The sequence below is a fragment of the Prenolepis imparis genome, unplaced genomic scaffold (genome assembly GCF_030444845.1).
Source record: "Prenolepis imparis isolate NDT839.2.m4 unplaced genomic scaffold, iyPreImpa1.0 SCAF_12, whole genome shotgun sequence".
In the NCBI taxonomy this organism is placed as follows: domain Eukaryota; kingdom Metazoa; phylum Arthropoda; class Insecta; order Hymenoptera; family Formicidae; genus Prenolepis; species Prenolepis imparis.
Window position 1 is genome coordinate 12,209,723 of NW_028141170.1, and position 23,392 is coordinate 12,233,114.

Below are 23,392 nucleotides of genomic sequence, written 5' to 3' on the forward strand. Positions count from 1 at the left end.
TGATTAAAGATTAACTGAAATTTTTAACTGAAATTTCTTTTTCTCTTGAGTATCTCTACTGAATCGAGGTTACAAACGAATTCAAATTGATTTTCAAAATTCATCTATTAAACCATATCATGTCTTAAGACTGAGATGAGATTTGAAACGACTATAAATAAAAACCCGAACCTTAGTTAAATAAAAATTGAGATTATGGCAGACGAGGACAAATACAAAATTCCTGTTTTCGATAGAAGCAATTTCGATAATTGGAAGTTTTGCATTGAGACCTTGCTGGATGAGTTAGATATGATTCAGTATGTGCAAAGTGGACGAAATAATAGGAAGTCTATCTTTATGTTGTCATATGTGCACGCTGATCGCTGCAAATCGTGATTGCAGCGCGATTGCAATCGTCGCGAGATAAGCCGTCGCGACATGAGCAATGAGTCACCATTCCGAAAATAATTATGACACTCGCCATTAAAATAAAGATGACGCATAATGAAGTTATAATTAGGGTTTAAAAAGAGAACATCGAGAAATGCCCGAAAGCTGGATTAAATTAGATAGTATGTGACTCTCTCCATAGAAGAGTCTCTCCGTACAAGATCATTCGCTTAATATTATGCTCAAACATAGTCCGTCACAGAAAAGTGCTTCGACAAATGCTTCGACAATTATTTCAACGATTACTTCAACACCTTCTTCGACAATTAAATACAAATAACACAACAAAATGACGCTGCGGAATTGTGAACTTGCAAGAAAATGTCGATAGAACAACTACTGCAATCATTAACGGTAAATGCACAAAATCAGCAGCAACTATTCAATTAAATTGCTAATTCACAAAGAAAGCTGACGAATGCGTTAGCACGAGATTGAACCGGCGGAAACCCGCCTGAGAAATTTTCAAATCTTGCAAAACGGCTTGATAAGTTCGTTAATGAGCCTACGAGGAGCAAAACCTTCACATTATGATTCAAATGCTACATAAATACTTTTACGGAAAGTACAAAAGTCTGACGAATGAAAGAGCTACTTCTTCACTGTTGGTGATGACTGATGACAAATATCAACGTTTACTTAATCGTTTATCACCTAAAAAGCCGCAGGATCTAGATTTTGGCAATCTAGTACAACATCTCAAGAAACGTCTCAAGAAGCAATTCCACGACAATAAAACGCTATTTCAACGTCGATATAAAGCACCAAATTTCCGACCTTCCACGCCACTAACAGCAGTAGACGTACTGGACAAAATAAATATTCTAAGAGATGTCTTCGAATTCGATAATTTCAATATCGATCAATTCAAAATTCTCCTGACAACTCTTGCGTTAAGCGATCACACCTATCACACAAAGCGGACTATTCTCTTCAAGCTGACATCTAAAAAAAAAAAATTGCACATTTGAAGACATTTGAGAAATCTGCCACGCACACGCAAATCGCACAGCAGATGTCATGCGCGTTGAAAGACAACGCTTCACAGAAGTTAATGCAGTCAATCAACCAGCGAAAAACGTGAGAAACGGCAAAGATTCCAAGCAGTACGGAAAAAAGTGACTACCCACAAGCTCTCGCCATGCCGTGGCTGTGGTTGTACACGTCACAAACGTGATGCCTGTCTTTTCAAAAAAGCTGAATACAGAACATGCCATAAAACAGAACACATCGCAAAAGTGTGTTTATCTGAAAAAGGCAAGATAAACATTACCTAATTACTAGGCACAGAACATCAACATCGCAAATTCGCATATATTACTATTAATAATAAAATTTTGAAGATGCAGTTGGATATAGGTACAGACATAACGACTGTTATATTGGTAAAGAAATCTCACGGACACGGGTTGGTCGTGCAAAGCTCCAAACTTACACATTCTCATATGTCGATGTCTCGGGTCACACGATACAATTCAACGGATTCTTCAATGCCTCACTTGATTACAAGAACTGTTCGACGAGGGCGCCAGCCATCGTAATTGACCGCCCGAAAATTGCACTTATAAGTGCACAAACGATTGATGAACTTGATTTGGTTACTTACGATGCAGGAATCACGGACAACCAACAGGCAATAAACTCAATCGTAAATTCGTTATGGAAACAATTTACAATTTAACTTTTTAGAAATTCTATGAGAGAATTCCTACCAAGATTACAGTTTATCTACGACTTAAGCCAGACGTTCACTCAGTACACGTCCCAAGTCGTCCAATTGCACTCGAGCTGGAAGAACAATCAATAACGAACTCGATAGACTCGTCAACAACGGAATTTTGACGCCAATCGATTTTTCAGAATGGGTTGCCCTCATTGTAATAGCATGCAAAGCAAATGAAAAAATACGTATTTGTACAGACTATTCAACAAGTCTGAATAACGCTCTCGAAGCAAAAAATTATCAATTTCGAAGAATAGAAGATCTCATAGCAAAACTTCGAGGAAGTTCAATCTTCTCTCAACTAGATTTCTCCGACGCTTATTTCTATTTAAAGCTAGACGAGAAAAGCAGAAAATTAATAACAATCAATATACATCGAGGATTATTTACATACAATCGTTTGGTTTTCAGATTAAAACCAGCTCCTGCGATTTTTTAACGTACATTAGAACAAGTACTCACAAACATTCCAAGCATACTAGTGGCATTCCAGCTATACTATCTACATGACATCCTAGTATATAACCATGGACGCGAAGAACACGACACACATTTACACGCTGTTTTAACCCGTCTGCAAGAATGGGGATTTCGACTACGGACATATAAATGTAAGTTCAACACTCCAACAGTCAAATATTTTGGATTTCTTATCCAATGGTATTGAATCAGATCTAACACGTTTCAAATCCATTCAAACAATGAGAGTTCTTAACAACGCAAAAAAAGTTCACTTGTTTTTGGACTTAGTTACTATGAAAATTTTGGCCAAGTAAAAGCAGTTTTCCACATGTCAAAAGCACTGACAAAGGCTCAATAAAATTACAGTCAAATCGAAAAAGATGCTTTAGCGTTAGTTACTGCAGTCGAACGTTTTCGAAAATTCGTATACGGCCGCCATTTTGTGCTACAAGACCATCGTCCACATCTAGTATTATTTAAGACATCGAACACAAAAGGATTAGATACACGCACATATCTTCTGAAACGATGGGCACTTTGCTTAATCGATTACGACTTTGAAATAGAGTATGTCAACACCGAGAAAGTCGGACATGCCAACGTACTTTCAAGAAACTCGTCAAGATGTAACAAATCCAGACCTCGAAGAATTAGTAGCTACACTACAAGAAGCGAAAATAAAGCACAAAGCTTAAACAGGTTATTGACGAATCAGTACAGTTCCTACCTCCCACGGTACGACAAGAACTTCAACACGCAACTTTCAGCGATGGAATTCTTACAGAAGTCATAGACCGTTTACAAAACGGATGGCTTAAATCAGATGCTACAGACAAGGATTTAATCCATACTACCGTCGTCCATACTACTGAGCCGTACTTGACCACTATTTATCATACTTTAGTTTCGAATGAAAAACTAGTGATTCCAATACGCTTACGCCATATAATCTTGAAGCAGCTACATATCGCACATCCAAACATTCGACGGATGTAATGCAACTCGCTCGTCGTTACTTTTACTGGCTTGCAATGCATGACGACATTGAGAAGTACGTAAAAGAATCCAACCATTGTGATCACACGGCAGCTAATCCAATCAAGGTACATCCGTGGCCTGATTCAATAATGGTCTCGCATTCACATTAATTTTGCTGGTCCAATTCATGGTCAATGGACACTTATCATTATCGATAGTTACTCCAAATTCGTGGACGCAGGATGGTTTTCCACAATAACATCGGATCGATATCTGCGCAGACTCTCCAATTGCTACAGATCACCAGAAGTATTAATTTCGGATACCGGTACTCAATTCACAAGAATTCGCACAAATGTGTTCTGAATTTAACATCCTACACTTTCATAGCGGGTCATCCACAATCAAATGGTCAAGCCGAAAAGATGGTAAGGACTAAAGAACTTAATAGATAAGAGTTCAGCATCGCAACAGGAAACGGAGTTAAACTTTCTATACGCATACACCCATTGACCAGGCGGTACCTGTCTTCAACAGAGGAAGATGAAACAGCAGTTCGATACTCATCACGGCGCAAAGCCGTGTTTTTTCATTCCAGGTCAACCGGTAGTATTTCAACTTTCCTGTGAGCAACGCATTCCTGGAAAAATTGTGAAACTGGCAAAACGATTGCTCGTGTCAGTATCGAAAGGATTCAACAGACACTTCAATTTTGGAATCGCTCGATAAATCCACAGACAAAATCTGATCATTTTAACAAAGAATTGCTGTTCTTAGATTGGATTTCAATATCAACCAAACGCAAAGCCTAACACCTTACAGATAGAACTGGAGAAAGTAGAACTTTTTACAAGGCCTAACACTGCACAGGCGGAACCAGAAGAAGCAGAACCTCCTGGTAATGCAGTAGTACAACCCCCTGAGCCAGTTACTCGTCGTTCTGAATGTCTTTTACATCAGAAACAGCCCGACTACAAAGCAGCAGCAGGAAATTACCAATATTGGCGACAGCATTCTTAAGTGGAAGAGAGATGTTAGGATATGTGCACACTCTGCATTCATGATTGCAGTATGATTGCAGTCGTCGCGAGATAAGCCAACATGAGTAAGAGCAATGAGTCATTATCCGAAAATAATTATGACACTCGCCGTCAGAATAAAGATGACGCAAATAATCGGGATATAAAAAGGGAACATCAAAAAACACCCGACGGCTGGATTAGATTAGACTCGATTAGACAGTATGTGACTCTCTCTTGTATAAGATCATTCGCTTAATACTACGTTCGGACACAGTTCGTCGCAGAAAAGTGTTTCGACAATTGCTTTGACAATTACTTCAACGATTACCTCAACATCTTTTTCAATTAAATACAACTAACACTTCACTACAATTAACAGCTCAAAAGAAAGCAGTAAAAGAGGCGTTTTATATAAAAAATAACAAAAAATGAAAGTCTCAAATTATTCAAAAAAGGCAGATAGTTCTTTAGAATATGTTAAAGACAAAGATATTGCTTTTGAGATTTGGAAAACACTGAAAAATACTTTTGAGCGGAATAGCGAGTGCTTGCGTATTCCAAAAAACACTTTTATGTATGAAGTTTAATTGTTTGTCAGACACGATAAAATCTCATTTCTTGAAATTTGATGAAATTATTACGTGATCTGACAATGAGATCCACAAGTGCCACGTTGAAAACAGATAATATATTATTTATTACAATGCCAACAGAATATGATGTAATTGTTACAGCCATTGAGACATTGCCAACAGCGCAGCTAATACTCATTGTCAGTTTTGTTAAAAATCGCCTTCTGAATGAGGAAGCTAAAAGAGAAAGTATGACAGAGAGTGAAATACAGTCGTCTACCGCTTTTTTAGTACCAGCGGGACGTACCAAATTTTCAAAGGCTTCGACAACTGTCGCTACAAGTAATGCTAAGGATTCATACATACATGTCACATTTTTAGGGCATTTTCATTCGGAATGCAAGAAACCTAAAGGCTGGCAGAAAAAAATCAAAACTCACGACGAGTTAATATTATATATCTAAGGACCAGGAAACAAAAGAACCGGAAGAATATTGTTTTTCTGTCCTTAATGGAAACAAAGGGCGTGTATAAATGGGATGGAAATAAAGGGCGTGTATAAATTGGTATTTGGATTCTGGTGCTTCGAAGCATTTAAAAATAGTAAAGCCTCTCTACAAAAGTTTCATAAATTAAATCAATCAATTAAAATAAAGAGTGCAAAAACAGGTACAATATAGTTGCATTCAAAGCAGGAGAAATGCATGTCAGTTTGTCAACGGCAAAATGAATTATATTAGTATTAAAAACATACTTTTGGTTCTTGGCTTGTAATTTAATTTGTTGTCTGTTCCAGTATTAGAGAGAAATGGATTCACAGTTGTATTTAAAGACGGAAAAGGTACTATCTTAAAAGGAAATCAAATCGTTGCTATTGCAGATAGGAAACATAAACTCTACGAGCCAACCTGTTTTTTAAGAAAGATATTAATAAAATTTTTGTTCAACTTCAAATGTATTGCGATAATTACAATATACCAAATGAAGAAGAAAATATTGCTACGCATAGAGATTTCATCATGAAGAGAATTAAATTAATAAAACATGTTTCAAAGCTAAAAGTGATAGATTTTAACCTTCAGATAGAGGGAGAGGCTACGAATATGGAAACGAAAGATACCGAGACATCCAATATGTCAAGCAAAGAGGATAATGTAAAGAGTACGTTGATGAAGAACAACAAATATCTTCGATATATCGCGATGAAGCATCAGGAAGAGATTAATAGAGTTTATACTGAACTTCAAGTATTTTGCGACAAATACCATTTGGCTATTGAAAATGTAAAGCTCGCAATGCATCCGAGTGTGGGAGCAGACGTTGAGAAGATTAATATGCCGAGTGAAATCGATGAAAGGAACGAGTTGAGGAGTAACATGGAACATCTTCGGTCCATTAGGGCGATATATCTAAAGGAGTTTATTAAAATTCATGATCAACTTGAAATATATAGCAACAGATACGACATGCCAAGTGAAAACGTAACGATTGTTATGCATACTATACCGTATGACCTTATGAAAACGCATGACGAAGAAAACGAGCTTAAGAGAGACAACGAATATCTTGCGTTCGTCGCGATGATGCATCTGGAAAAGATTAAGGAAATATGTGCTTCCTTTGGAATGTATCGCCAGCAGAGATTCATTGATGGAATTAAAAATGTGACTAAGAATGACTATTTCATGAAGCAGAAAGTGTATGTGACTAACGAAATTTCCAGTTTGAAAAACGTGATTTCTCAGCTGTGGGATGAATTGACATGGATAAAAACACGTGAACAATAAGTTATAAGTAAGACGGGCTGAATTTCCAGCATTTATAAATAACTTTACGAGAAAACGGCAAAATGAAGAAACTGCAGGCGACATAGTGTTTTCTCTTTCACTAATACAATAAATTAAACACAATCATTTATTGATAATCGGGACAATAAATAGGCAAAACGTAATTAGTGTAGATATTTTTGCATGTAATCATTCACAATGTATTATATATCAAAAAGATTATTTTAACAAATTCTATTTTCAATTTAGATGTCATGAAGCATACTAAATTATAGTAACTTATAGTAAATTATAGTAATCGTAAAGCATATATGTGTTCACTTTGACATAGCTCAATATGATTCATTTGATTCTTATTGATACTGTTTCTTTTTAAATATTTAACACAGTTATTATGGAGTTTTTATATTTATCTGTATAAGAACTGAACTTAACTCTGGTCATATATTTTCGATAACCATTTATTTTTCTATAGAAAACTCCATAATAATTATTCAAGATAATTTAATAGCTGAAATGTTTCAAGAAACCGGAAATGCTGTTCTTTGCAAAGCTGACATAAGTATCTTTGGCACAATCGTCTAGGACACATAAGACACAAGGAATTATTGAAACTGCAAAAGATGGTCGATGGCATTAAACTTAAGGAAGAGGTAATACGCAATACTTGCGAAAACTATATACAAGACAAGCAGACAAAATTAGCACATATGGAAAAATGTTCAAAAACAAAACGAGCTTTGCAGCTAATCACAGCGATTTGTTTGGACTGAATCCAGAATCATATAACAGTAAAAGATATGTATTAACATTTATTGACGATTACACGCATTTTACTATCGCTTATCCCATCGAATCAAAAGAAGTATATCGCATTTTAAAATGTTTGAATCAATGGCCACAGCTTATTTTAATAAAAAAATTAGTAGAATCAGATGTGATAATAGCCATGAGTACGTTTTAAAGGAAATCAAGGATTATTTTGAAGAAAGAGGAATTCAATTTGAATTTATTATTTGTTACATATTACAACAAAACGGCGTAGCCGAGCGGATGAATAGAACGATCGTGGAAAAGGCACGCTATGCACGTATGTTACTCACTTCAAAATTCAAGAAGTCTTTATGGACGAAGCAGTTTTAACAGCAGTCTATTTCATCAACCGTATTCCTACAAGTGCGTTGGAAAATAAGGTACCAGCAGAACTATGGTATGGAGAACGACAGAATTTGGAGCACTTGAAAGTGTTTGGATGCTTACTTACATATACATAAAAACCCATAGGTGAAAAAGAATCGAGGACACAAAAATGTTACATGCTTAGATACTGTAAACGGCTATCGTCTGTGAATACCAGAAGATAAAAAGATAATTTATAGGAGAAATGTTATTTTTGATGAAAATAAATGTATCCACTCTAATGGAATTACTAATGCAACAAGCTGGGATACAGATAAAATTATTAGTGACAATGAACAAAGTAATGACTCGGAAAGCACGGATCAAGGAGAAGTAAATTTTGAAAAAGATATTGATAAGCAATCTATTGATTCGGAACTTGACAACACTAAAGAAAGAAGAGACAAGGAAAATGAAATAGAAAATCTAGAGCAACTACGAAGTGGATAAAAACCAGACCAAAGTATCTGGAAGAATATAGCATTCCAACTTTGCATGCGGAAACTTTTGTTAAAGATATTCCTGAAACTTATGAAGATATGGAAAAGAGAGACAAGGAAAAGTGGTCGAGCAATCGAGGAAAAATTGAACTCGTTAAAAGAAAATAACACTTAATTAAACTATCTCCTAGAAAGAAAGTAATCAATAAATGGGTCTTTAAAATTAAAAGGAACGAGTACGAAAATATAAGTCAATATAAAGCGAGATTAGTAAAAGATTGTTCACAACAAAAGGGATTGATTATGATGAAGTCTACGCTCCTGTCGCCCGCTTGACTACTGTGCGAACACTATTATTAGTTAATGAAGATCTCTACACATGCCAAATGGATGTCAAAAATACCTTTTTACACAAAAATTTGCAAGAGAAATTTTTTATGAGTCAACCTCGAGGATTTTCTAGTAATAAAAATTTTGTTTGTAAGTTTAATAAAACACTTTATGGCTTAAAACAAGCACCTCATGCTTGGAATCTACGATTCGACATATTTGTTAAGTAACTTTGTGAATAATTTGTTAAATAACTAACTTCAGACAATCAGAGTATGACAAGTATTTATATATATAGATAAAAAGGATTATAAGATTTATCTTCTATTGTATGTTGATGACATTTTATTGGCAAGCGATAATGAAAAAGTTCTTAGAATAATCAAAAGATCATTAGAAAAGAAATTCTATATGAAGGATCTATGAAAATTTTACTATTTTCTCAGAATAAAAATCGATAGATCAAAAAAAGGTTATGATATTAAATCAATCAACATATTTAAAAAAAACTTCTCAAACGATGTAATATGGAAGACTGTAAAGGATCCAAGACGCCAATGAAAGTTAAACCGTCAGATACAGAATCAAGCAAGTGTATCATTGAAATCAAACCATACAAAGAATTTATTGGCTGTTTGATGTATGTAATGCTTACTACAAAACCGGATCTGAGCGCAGCAGTAAATTTATTTAGTCATTTCCAAAGTAATGCAACGGAGGTTCAATGGATTGGCTTAAAACAAATTCTGCGATATGTTCATGATACAATTAATCTTTGTTTTATCGCAGAAATAACAAGATAGCTCTAATCGATTATGCTGATTCAGATTGAGACACAGACCGCAAGTCTACTACAGACTTCCTGTTTTTGAAGCATTGCTCGTGTAGGTCACCAAAAAACAATCTGCGATTGCGTTGTCTTCAACTGAGGCAGAATATACATCATTGGCGAGTGCTGCCTCGGAACTAATATGGTTAAAAGGATTACTAAAAGAGTTTGGAATTGAAAGCAAAGACTCTGTAACGATATTCGAAGATAATTAATCTTGTATTCATCTACTCGGCAGATGGAAACATAAAAGACTGAAACATGTTGTAAAATACAATTTTAGAGATTTATATAGTAATTTATTGATGTGTGAAATATGTTTGTTCAAACGATTAAAAGGCAGATATTTTGACTAAGAGTTTAACCAAAAAACGTTTTCTTAAAATGAAAAATAGTTTAAGTGTGATTTATCTATAAACATAGACGTATAATATATAGATTTACGGTACTGAGCATCCGTCTCGTTCTAATCTGTCAATACGGTTTCATTACGGGAGAGATAGGCTACGCCTGGTCTATATATTATACGTCTATATATATTATACGTGTCTGTAAATGTCAAGTTGAGTAGGAGAGAGTGTTAGAAAGTTTAACTTTATATTATATAATTTAAGACTTATTTTGTTTGTACAATTTAAGTTGGCAGTAGTATCTTTTTGTTTATTGCGTTTAATTATATTTGTATTTACTTACTTACTTTCTGCCCGTTTACCTTTTTACATATAATAAATTGCGCACAAGAATTTGTTTTACTTTTTCTCGGAATGTGTGTAAAGCCAAATACAATAACTAACAAAAATTCATACAGTTTTTAGATTTTATGGTTTTAATTTTTCAAAAAATGTCTGATTGTTCTAACTTCCGTAAACTTTGAGATATCAAAGTAAATTTTTTTACATGAATAAAGTATCATTAAAGGATGGTTGGTATTGAATTTGACGAGGATCTATGAAAGAGTTCATTTTTATGAATTTTTTTTTTAATATCTGTGATTACTTTAACTTCCATTAATTTTGAAATATCGGACTAACAAGGAACACATTCACAACGCAAAAATTAAAAAAAATCTGAAACTTTGCATAATTGTAGAGTAATAGAACTGCTCCTAATAACGAAACAATTTTTTGTTGGTGCTTTTAGGGGTAAAAACAACCCCTTCAAGAAAATTGATTTTTTATTCCGAAGCAAATATTATGGAAACAAAAAGAAATATGAAAAAATTATTTAAATAAAAGTTTTATGGTTTCAAATGTACTTTACAATGACATACATGAATTTTAAAAAAAATAATAAAATTTTTTTAAATATCCTTACTATTTATTTTTTTTTTTAATATTAAAAAATTTTCATATTATATTAAAGCTTATGTTGCGCCAAATTCAACCATGTATAATAAAGTTATGTTGTGAAAATTAATTCTTGAGAAATAAAATAAAGACGCACGCTACCAATACTAATTATATTTGCTCCCTATTTCATAACGATTTCAGTCTGCAAGATACAATAGCCACATACAGCATCTAGTGCATTTTTCTTTATAATTTGATTAGTATCTCTTTTTACCTTATATCTCGTTTGTACTATCGAAGCATATCTTTTTTTTTAATGTGTAAAGACCTGTTGTTACTCAAGTAAATATATTAAAGAAAGTTCATAGAGCTACGTAGTAATTAAATAATCCCCGCAATAAGAGAGCTTTTGCTAATATAAATTTGCAAATGTAAATTTTCGAATTTTTTAAGAAAATATTTTGTGAAAAAAATGTTCAAATTACAAACTTGCACATTTCTTCACCATTTTACTTCGCTCATAAAGCTTCCTCTATGAGGAAGCCGAAATTGGAAAACTAGCTTGCTTATTCATATCTTTTATCATTTCGACAGTATTCGCTCAAAAATATAAAAATATAAAAACCAATATTTTCAAGGAGATGTTTCACTCTCTTATCGTTAATATGGGACAAATAGAAAAATATTTCTCTTATTTTGACACAAACTACAACATATCCAAAACTCATCAATCGGACATTTCCAATCCTTTCCTTGTAAGAAGTATACTGTTAAAAGTTCTTAAATTTCAATGATTTTTTACTAATATTGTGCAGCATATACTTTTTTAAATTATTAATCCACAGAAGTAGATAAGTGAAGAAAAACTTAAATCTGATATCTAGTCTGAAAATATACCAAATATTTGTTCTACTTTTTCGCAAATAGTAATCAATAATTCTAAAATAGCATGTTGCTTATTTTATGTTCTTACGGTCGATTCTGTATGATTTTATACATGAGAGGATTAGTGATTACGGGATCGTCCAATTCATTGTGACCCCATCTTCTAAAACAATTTAGATCAACGAAAACATCCCTCCTGAATTGTCTTTGATATTTAAAAGCTATTCTTACAGCCCGTACGACCATCTACAATATTTTAACATTGATTATAAATTTACTATTAATATTAGTAAGTGACGAAGATTTACCACAGAAGTATACCTCAGGATGATCGCCGTTCACATGAATTATAGGTGCAGATATACTTTTTGCTAAATCCGTGCAATATCTCGATGATCGACTTCTCGAAGATGGAGTTGTGAAACCCAACTGATTGTTAATTGCCAAATGAATTGTACCACCGATTTCAAAATGTGGTGTTCTGTTCAAAGTCAAGCATTCTTGGTTAACTCCTTGTCCTGGATAGGCAGCGTCCCCATGTATCTAATAAAGCATTCTAAATATTAAATAATAACACAAATATACAGAATATATGTGTGTGGACCATGGAAAATTAATGTAACTGTAACTAATAATTTTTAAACTGTTATTTGTTTAAATGCACACAGAAAGCAGGGAAAGTACTGCAACTTCTAATATAGAGGACATTTGGCAATTACATGTACATAGATGAAAAATTACATGTCTGACTAAAGACAATCAGAGATAGTTTTATTATTTAATAAATTATAAAAAATGCCAAATATCGACAATTGTAATGATATGTATATCAAAGTGCGCATTGTCAAAATTTAAACAAAAATCAATCAAGCCCAGATGGTTAAAATATTCTCAAAGTATACATGTTCTGAGTTTATATTATACTTAAACTTCTTATATAAGCATGAAGATAAAAATAGACACATGCGGGCTATGCTGCTCAAAATGCAGACATATTATATATCTATAAAAGTTAACAAAAGAGTAACATAACAAACATATAAATGATATTCGAATTAATACTGTACATTATATAAAAAAAAACAACAAAAAGCATGTACAATATTCTATATAATCACAGACCAAGATTAAATCGACCAAACTGGCAATTTTATTATTTATTCAATTAATGAATCACAACGTTTCGATCATATGGTTTTGGTCCTTATCAAGTGTATTAAAATTGAAATATTATAACTAGTAATTAACGCGCAACAAATTGAAAAAATAAACGAAAATATATACTTGCGGAATGTAGTTATAATGTTAAATTATCACAAATTGAAAAAGAGAAAAATCGTTGTGTTATGATGACACTACGTCAACAGCTCCGTTTAACATACTGAGAGAAAGACTAGACGACCTTTATTATTCTGTCATAAATGTTGTTCAAATTCTCTGTGTCCTTTTGTAAATTAATTGTGTTAAACTTTTTAATAAAAAACATTTCAGCGATTTCTTTCTTTCTTACACGTTTCTATGTAAAATAACAAGCATTGACCAATCGAAATCGTGGTCAAACTCTAATTTGTGTTTACTAATGATCGAAAGATTAATTGCGTGCATTTTTATGTTATTAAAATGTTCTTTCACGCGGGTATTTAAATGTCTCTTCGTTTGGCCAATATATGAAGCGGTACAATTTTTACAATTAATATTATAAACAACTTCAGTCCTATTATTAATAGGCAGTCTATCTTTGCTACGTTTAATCAATGTATTCAGCTTTTTCGGTATATTGTAGACGACATTATAGCCAATTTTTTCGAATGATCGACTAATATTATCAATTAAACCTTCAACTTATGGTAATGAGATGTAGGAAGGTATGTCAACATTAACATCTTCTGTGCTCGGGATACTGTTATCACAATGTTTTAAAAAATTAAGTCTTTTGTAAACATACCGATTAATAATGTGTTTTGGGAAGCAATTATTAGATAAAATCTGTTTTACGATATCAATGTTTTTACAATGAAACTGATCATCTATATATATAAGTTCCGTCCGTCTGTCTGTCTGACCGCGAACTACTTCCACATTTATGGACCGATTTTCTCGAAATTAGTACCAAAGTGTTGCAAATTTTTCGGGGATTGCTACTAATGTGGTTTTTTTTAGTTTCTACCCACCCACGCACACCCACCCACGCATTCACGCATTTATTGACCGATTTTCACGAAATTGGTACCAAAATTTCGCAAATTTTTCGTAGATGACGACGATGTGTTTTTTTTAGTTTTATACCCCCACCCACGCACCCACCCACGCACCCACGCACGTATATTCACATATTCATTGACAGATTTTTACGAAATTGGTACCACAATTTTGCAAATTTTTCGAGGATCGTTAATTTGTGGTTTTTTAAAGGTTTTTTTAAGTTTACACCCACCCACGCATTCACGCATTTATTGACCGATTTTCACGGAATTGGTACCAAAATTTCGCAAATTTTTCGGGGATGGCTACTATGTTGTTTTTTTTAACTTTTGCCCACCCACTCACCCACCCACGCACCCATCCACGTATTCACATATTCATTGACAGATTTTTATATAATCTATATATAAAGTACCTTTGTGGTTTTTTTAAGTTTTATATCCCCACTCATTCACCCACGCAGCAATCCATCAATTCATATATTTGTTGACCGATTTTATCAAAATTGATATTAAATTTTTTTAAAATTTTTGGGGCTGACTACTGTTTTTTTTAAATTTTTATACTACGATCAACCCACTCACGCATCTACCCACGCATTCAAAAATATATTTACTGATTTTATAGAAATTGTTAAGAAAATTTTCCAAATTTTTCGAGGATGGCTATTATGTGGTTTTTTTAAGTTTTGCTCACCAACCCACCCACCCATGCACCTATCCATCAACTCATATATTTGTTGACCGATTTTATAGAAATTGGTACCAAAATTTTTAAATTTTTTCGGGAATGGCGACAATGATGGTTTTTTAAAGTTTATAACCCCAAATCACGCACCCACCCACGTGCGCGCGCATTTATGGACTGATTTTCACCAAATTGGTATCAAAATGTTTAAAATTATTATGTTTGCGATGATCGATGAAAAATTTGGATTTTTATAAAATTTTAATTTTAAAAAAATATGTATATTTTTTTGAAGATTTCTACACCATTTTGTTTAGAATGTTCCAAAACATTGAAATATAAAATTTTGTTAAATACATGAAATATGTATATTTTTTTGAAGATTTATACAACATTGTGTTTAGAATGTTCCAAAACATTGAGATATAAAATATTATTAAATACATGTATGTATTCATCCACATTTATCCATTTTATATCTACACACACACACAAACATAGATATATAGATATAGATACACATAGCGTTAAAAAATTAAATTTTATGTAATAATCTATATATAGTTTATATTTTTTGACGTGAGTAATTTAATGACTTTGCTGGTTTCACATGTTAAATGTCATTTATTTAATGAAATAAATAGACTGATTAAAAAATAAAATAAGTATTATCATGGATAATTTATTAAATAAATCAAATAAATGTGAGAATATAATGAATGAAAATAATAGCATTGAACAGAGTGAAATAGTTAGAGAATGTGAGAATGTAATGAATGAAAATAATAGCATTAGCCAAGGCGACGAATATGAAAATGGTAAATATTAAAAAATAATTAATTAGTTAATTTATAAAAAATAATTTTATTTAATGTAATTGTACACACATACTTTATTGTTTAAAAAATTGCAGTACTTCAAGATGAGCTTGATTATTTATTAATAAATAAATCCAATGAAAGTGAAAATGCAATAATAAATGAAAATAATGGAGATGAAATGAAAAGTATTACAATCGAAGAAACAACTAGACAAAGCGAAATGGATAAAGAAATTATGGAATTTAAAAATGGTAAATAGTAAAAAATAATAAATTTTTGACAAAAAAATTATTTATTTAAATTTTAATAAATTTTTAATAATTATTTTATCATTACTAATCTAACTAATTTAGATCTGTGTGAATAATTTACTAAATTTATTAATTTAAATTTTAATAAATTTTTAATAATTATAACATTTACTAATCTAACTATTTTACATCTGTGTGAATAATTTACTAGCTATTGTATATCGCTAATCTAGCTATTGTATATCTATATGAATATTTTTTAAACATTGTTTTTAAATTAATATCTACATATAAAATTAATAAAAATACAATAAAATATAAAATAAATAATTTAAAAACAATTATAAATTTATATTCTTATTTCTATTAATTTTAATATCATTATTTTAATCTTTTTATTATTAGTAATATCTATAGATAATTTCTATTATTTTTAATATCACTATATAATTTTTAAAATTATTATTAATAATCATATAAACTAATTTAATTTATAATTAAAAAATTTCAGTATTAGAAGATGGACTAGATCATTTATTAATTAATGCAATAATTGAATTTGAAAAACAAATGGAGTATAAGAAGAAAGAATGTAAAAAGGAGAATAAAAAAGAAAATAATAAGCGTAAAGATGACAACGATGATAATAAGAAGAAGAAACATAAAAAATTAATGTGATTAAAAAAAAATTTTTTAGAAGATTATTTATCTATATATATATGTATATCTCTATATGTGTAGTACTCTGCGTTGATACCACTGCTTATCAAAAAGATATTAACAATTTTAAATTTGAAAAAAATATTTCATAAATAAATTATAAACGCACGTACGTGTACAATAAAAAATATCAAATATATAGATATAAAGAGAGAGAATGAGGTTAAGAAAGAAAGAGATAGTTGTGTGTGTGTGTGTGTGTGTGCGCATGTGCGTGCGTGTTGTGTGTGCGTGTGTGTGCGTGCGTGTTGTGTGTGTGTGTGTTAGAGAGAGAGAGAGAGAGAGAGAGAGAGAGAGAGAGAGAGAGAGAGAGAGAGAGAGAGAGAGAGAGAGAGAGGGAGAGGGAGAGAGAGGGAGAGGGAGAGGGAGAGGGAGAGGGAGAGGGAGAGGGAGAGGGAGAGGGAGAGGGAGAGGGAGAGGGAGAGGGAGAGGGAGAGGGAGAGGGAGAGGGAGAGGGAGAGGGAGAGAGAGAGAGAGAGAGAGAGAGAGAGAGAGAGAGAGAGAGAGAGAGAGAGAGAGAGAGAGAGACAGAGAGAGAGACAGAGAGAAATCTGGATTATTAATCTAATAATAGATTTATTTTTAGAATTACATAAATAGTGAAGATGCTCTTAGTGCCGAAAATGATTTATTATTAACGTAAGTACAAGAGTTATAGCGTTCACATATTTATGTAATTTATAATGGTCTTATTTCCGCGTCCACGGCCACGTCCGCGTCTACGGTTTCGGCCTCTTCCTGCTATTGCCCATCGCGGTTTTTTTTTCACTGTAAAAAAAGATAAGTAGTAATACTATGAGAGTTCTAACCCTGGTCCTCTGAGGGGGGTGCGGGGCGCGGGGGGTTCTCCGAGACGAGGGGTATGACGTCACGCGGGGTGGGGGTATCTCGTAGGCGCGGGGGCTGACGTCACGCGGGTGGAGGGGGATGTTTCGACAAAGGAGGGGGAGTTTTCTGAGTGCAATATTTGTAGATGGTATCTTTACGACTTTTTTATGAGGGTTCTTAGACATTTTCCCCCAAAAGGTATAAAACAAGCGCCGATGATTAACAATTTTGTACCCTCGTTAATATAATTTTATTACGGAAGCGCCGATGTCCGGCTGCTCGAACTTGTCAACGGAGCGTTCTAGAATCCATTAAAACTATGTTTTTCATTTTATAGACATTTTATCATTAGGAAAGGAATGAAGATTTTAGGGCCGACGCTGCGACGAACATGTCTAAACGTGATTTAATAGGCCTCTACCTATTTGCGTTGACGTTCGGCAGCTTTGTACCCTCGCGGAAAATCTCCCATAAAAACGAGAGCGAAACATTTTTCTTAATATTTTTTAAGGAAGAATGCAACGTATCGGCGCCAACGTTCGGCAGCTTGTGTCCTTACTCCTCTATCCATAAAACCGATATCTCGGGAAACTATCTTTTGAGATACGCCAAATGTTAGAAAAGAAGATAGAATTAGGTGAAATATATATAAGGAGGATGAGAGCGCGTCAAACCATAGTACGATTTGAAAGCGCATAGATGCAGCGGTGAAAAAAGTTTAGTGGTTACTTTCTTGTATTAGAAGTGTTAGTGGTATAATAGTGAATGAAAGAAATAGTGGAAAACATCGAGCAGAACGAACGCGACCTGTTGGAGCGGTCCCATCAAATCACCACCTTGGGCGAATATTTTGAATGGGCGCTGCGCTGCGAGGACTTTATCAAACTGCTCGAAGAACGCAGTCGTGTCAAGCGTCCGCGACTCTCCATTGGATATAGACAATCTTTGGTTGCTAGAATCGCGCGACTCGAGGGTGCAAAGACTCGATTGCAGAGACAGTTTATACCCAGTGGTGGTAATTACAGTGGCGGTAATTACAGTGGCGATAATAACACGGGAAGACTCGTTTGGCGAGAGATCGATACCGCGTTCGAAAATCGGATACTGACAGGTGCGGTGATTAACACAGACTATATCGAACCGCGACAATTTTTGGAAGACGCTAGTAGTGTAGTACTCGAGCAAGTGCAAGATGTTATAAAAATACACAACTGTGCAAAAGTAAATACCGTGTTCAACGGTGAGTTTGTGACAGGTGATAAGCGCTCCAACAAAAGCATTAACACGCGAAATTATGAACTCTTTCGCACGTCCGATTTATACGAGTGGTATGAGCGGCATGTCATCGAATCCACATTGGCGTCTCTCGAAGAGTTTCAGGAACGTGATAGCGGATGGGCATTGTCACGAATCCTTGATCTTACGGTCAACGTCAACAAGTGCAATCCTATGCGCGCGGGGTGTTATCTAAACTTACCGCGAGAAATTATGATGAAGAGAGCAGTGGTGAACGTGCGATCAACGGAAAATGCATGTTTTGCATGGTCAGTGGTGGCCGCTCTGTACCCCGCAGAAAGACATGTGGAACGAGAATTTTCATATCCCCATTACACGACAGTGTTAAATCTTCAGGACATTGAGTTTCCGATGACGTTAAACCAAATTAAAAAGTTTGAACTGGCAAATAACATCTCAATCAACGTCTACGGCATTGAGAGGAAGAAGGAATTATCTATTCTTCCGATACAGCTCACCGATCGGAAGAGAGAAAAACATGTAAATATGCTGTATGTGGAGGAGGACGACAGCGTTGGGCATTTCGCGTATATAAAAAATCTATCCCGGCTTGTCAGCACGCAACTGAGCAAACACAATGGTCAAAAATATATCTGCGATCGGTATGTATATTTATTGCAAACTATATAATAATTGTAAATAAAATTGTAAATAAAATTGTAATTTTTTTTTCTTTCACAGATGCTTGCACTTCTTTAATTTGAGCGAAAAATTGGAGGCTCACATTGCGGACTGTCGAGAAATGAACGACTGCGCTATCCGATTACCAAGCGATAAAGACAAGTGGCTCGACTTCGACAACTACAACAGAAAGGAGCGACTTCCCTTCGTGGTGTACGCCGACTTGGAGTGTGTGCTGAAGAAGACGCCGGAACATGCGTTATACTCCCAACATCACGAGGTATTTAGCGTTGGGTATTACGTGCAATGTTCGTACGACAACTCGTTATCCGCGTATAATTCTCGCCGTAGTATCGATTGCGTTTCATGATTCGCCGAAGAACTTAAAAATTTAGCGCATCGCGTAAAGGGTATTTTGTCTGATAATGTCCACATGACAAAATTAACGCAAGATGAATGGGAAAAATTTCATAGCGCCACGCATTGTCATATATGCGAGAAACCGTTTGCGCCGGATGATATACGCGTACGCGATCATTGTCATCTGACCGGGCGATACAGTGGTCCCGCGCACTCAAACTGTAATCTAAACTACAAAGACTCTTATGTCATTCCTGTAGTTTTCCATAATCTATCCGGCTATGACGCACATTTTATCATAAAAGAAATAGCTACCGCGTATGAAGGACGCGTAGATGTGCTTCCAATAACAAAAGAAAAATACATTTCATTTACGAAGACTGTCAATAGTACCGACGAGGATAAAGATCGGAAAGCTTGCATGAAATTACGATTCACCGATTCATACAAATTTCTCAATGCTAGTCTTGACAAATTGGCATCTTTTTTGAATAAGGATAAGTTAAAAATTTTGCGTTCCAATTTTTCCGCATTATCCGCTAACAATTTTGAATTATTAACGCGAAAAGGTGTCTTTCCGTACGAGTACATTGACTGCGTGGACAGGCTGCAGGACACGCGTTTACCACCACGCAAATCGTTTTACAGTTCTTTAACCAGTGACACTGTATCCGAGAGCGACTACGCACACGCCGTCAACGTGTGGCAGCAGTTCTCCATTCAAACCTTGGGTGAATACAGCGATCTGTACTTAAAAACTGATGTCTTGTTGTTGGCAGATATATTTGAAAACTTTCGCGACACTTGCATCGCGAGTTACGGACTCGACCCTACGTATTATTATACTCTTCCTGGGTATACATGGGACGCCATGTTAAAACATACACGCGTAAATTTCGAACTGCTTACCGATATCGATATGGTTATGTTTATTGAACGGGGTATACGCGGCGGTCTAAGTCAATGTTCAGGAAGATACGCGCATGCTAATAACAAGTACATGCAATCGTATGATCCGTCGAAACCATCGTCGTACCTTATGTATTTAGATGTAAATAATTTGTATGGATGGGCAATGTGTCAACCACTGCCTTATGCCGATTTTCGATGGGTCGACGATGTATCTAATTTTGACATCTCGTCAATAGCACTCGATTCACCTACAGGCTATATCCTCGAAGTAGATTTAGAATATCCGCAACATCTTCACGACATGCACACTGACCTACCGTTTTGCCCGACACGTGACAAACCGCCCGGCAAGCGGGAAGATAAGCTTCTCGCAACGCTATATGATAAGAAGCGTTACGTCATACACTACCGCAACCTGCAGCAGTGCACGCGTCACGGCCTTCGCGTTACAAAAATACATCGCGTATTACAATTCACTCAATCCGCATGGCTCCGCGATTACATTGAACTAAATACAAAATTTAGAACACAAGCGAAAAATGATTTTGAGAAAAATTTGTACAAATTGATGAACAACGCGGTATTTGGCAAAACGATGGAAAATGTGCGTAATCATGTAGATGTAAAATTATTGACAAAGTGGGACGGACGATACGGTGCAGAGGCGATGATAGCGAAACCAAATTTCCATAGCAGGAGCGTTTTTTCAGAAAATTTAATTGCCGTAGAATTACGTAAACTAGAAGTAAAATTTAACAAACCAATCTATGTTGGTATGTGTATACTCGACATATCGAAAGTGTGTCTGTACGAATTTCATCACGAGTACATGTCACCGCTCTATCGTGACAGATGTCGGGTAATGTACACCGATACAGATAGTTTAATATATCATATTAAATGCGAAGACGTGTATGAAAATATGAAACGCGATATCGCTAGATTCGATACGAGCGATTATCCAATTGACAACGCGTACAGTATACCGCTTGTGAATAAAAAGGTGCCAGGTCTAATGAAGGATGAAAATAATGGCGCAATAATGACTGAATTTGTAGGACTTAGAGCAAAAATGTACGCTTTGCGAGTAGATGGTAAGAAAGATACAAAAAAGATTAAAGGTGTCAAAAGTAACGTTGTCGCGAGAACGATAACATTCGACGATTATACGCGGTGCCTGAACGACGAGATTGAAATGACACGTAGTCAGTCATGTATTAGGTCGAAATTGCATGAAGTATACACCATCTGCGAGACAAAAATTGCTCTAAGTCCGTACGACGATAAGCGGTATATCATACCTGATTCGACCGACACATTACCATGGGGACATTACCAGATACCCTTATAAAATATAATGTAATATAATGTTATGTAACATATGTGTATGCATTTCATATATTGGAACGGAAAGGATGTATTAATAAAGATTTTGTATTTCACATATTTCATGTATATTGTAATATTTCAAATACTTTTATATGTTGTACACATTATATATTTTTTAATTTTGAGTAATTAATAAATACAATTTGTATGAATTAAATTGCATTGTCCTTATGTATCCAAGAGTTGTGCGAATTGTCAAATCCCAGCCATTTTACGTAAACCTCGTCACCCCTCCTGCGCAGTACTTTCTCTACGAGATATACGTCCGGATAATTCGCGCTATGCAACTCGTGCTCGTAAAACGCTCCAGCGACAGATGATTTGCGATAGTCCTCGAGTAGATAGGTTACGGGATTAGTACGCTGCACTTTAACAATTTTAAATACTTCGGTTGTCCAATTTGGTGTGTAACCCTTCTCAAAAAGTTTCTTGTACTTGCTAACGCGTACCGGGTCACCTACTTTGCCGGAGCGGCAATCTTTATATTACTATATACTGTTTTTAAAAGTTTATCAGCGGGGGTGACGTCGGCGGGTCGCATGCCGATCGTTCGATGCTTGCGCGCGTTGTAATCCGATACGAGTTCCGCCAACGCGTCGATCCACTTGTAAGTTCCGTTCAGCGTAAACATCTTCCACATGTCGTTCTTCAGCGTGCGATAGAATCGCTCCACAACCGATGCCTTCAATACCGAATATGTAGAATAGTGATTGATGTTATGTTTCCGTATAAGCCGTTGCACGTCGGCGTTCTAAAATTCTTTCCCCATATCGGTTTGCATGTTTCTCGGGCATCTCTTGCTATCTCGAATTATCTCGGCGATAGCGTCAGCCGTCTCGCTTCCACCTTTACTCTTGAGTGGTATGGCCCACGCGTACTTGCTCAACACATCGATGACGGTGAGTATGTAGTGGTAACCTCTGTTGAAACGAGAGTACGGACGCATCTCGACGATGTCAGCTTGCCACAGGTCATCGTATCCCCGCACATGACGTGTCTTCGGGGAAAATTTTTCCTTGCCGGCGCGTGCAGTTCGTTCACGAACTGCCGTTTCTCCAAACTATGTTGTTTCATCGCTTCGTCGGTTTTTCTCGATCGCCGTTTGTCGCTCGTTTTATGATTCATTTTCGTTTGTCGTTCTTCAATAGCCGTTCGTAGCCGTTCCTGACCCGTTCTTGAGCCGTTCGTAGCCGTTCCTGACCCGTTCTTGAGCCGTTCCTGACCCGTTCGTAGCCGTTCCTGACCCGTTCGTAGCCGTTCCTGACCCGTTCTTCAGCCGTTCCTGACCCGTTCGTAGCCGTTCCTGACCCGTTCGTAGCCGTTCCTGACCCGTTCTTGAGCCGTTCCTGACCCGTTCGTAGCCGTTCCTGACCCGTT

General features: G+C 35.2%; 1 protein-coding gene across 3 annotated transcripts in view; it reads right to left on the minus strand.

Annotated features, from left to right (window-relative positions):
* The window catches only part of LOC145944034 (2-oxoadipate dehydrogenase complex component E1), a 141,620-nt gene that overhangs the window by 84,807 nt on the left and 33,421 nt on the right, over positions 1–23,392 (minus strand). For all 3 annotated transcript variants that reach the window (XM_083051988.1, XM_083051989.1, XM_083051990.1), the window contains exons 5-6: positions 12,250–12,471; positions 12,017–12,174 (exon numbers count right to left, since the gene is read on the minus strand). In XM_083051988.1, coding sequence (XP_082908114.1) covers positions 12,017–12,174; positions 12,250–12,471 — 380 coding nt within the window. The remainder of the gene's footprint in view (positions 1–12,016; positions 12,175–12,249; positions 12,472–23,392) is intronic.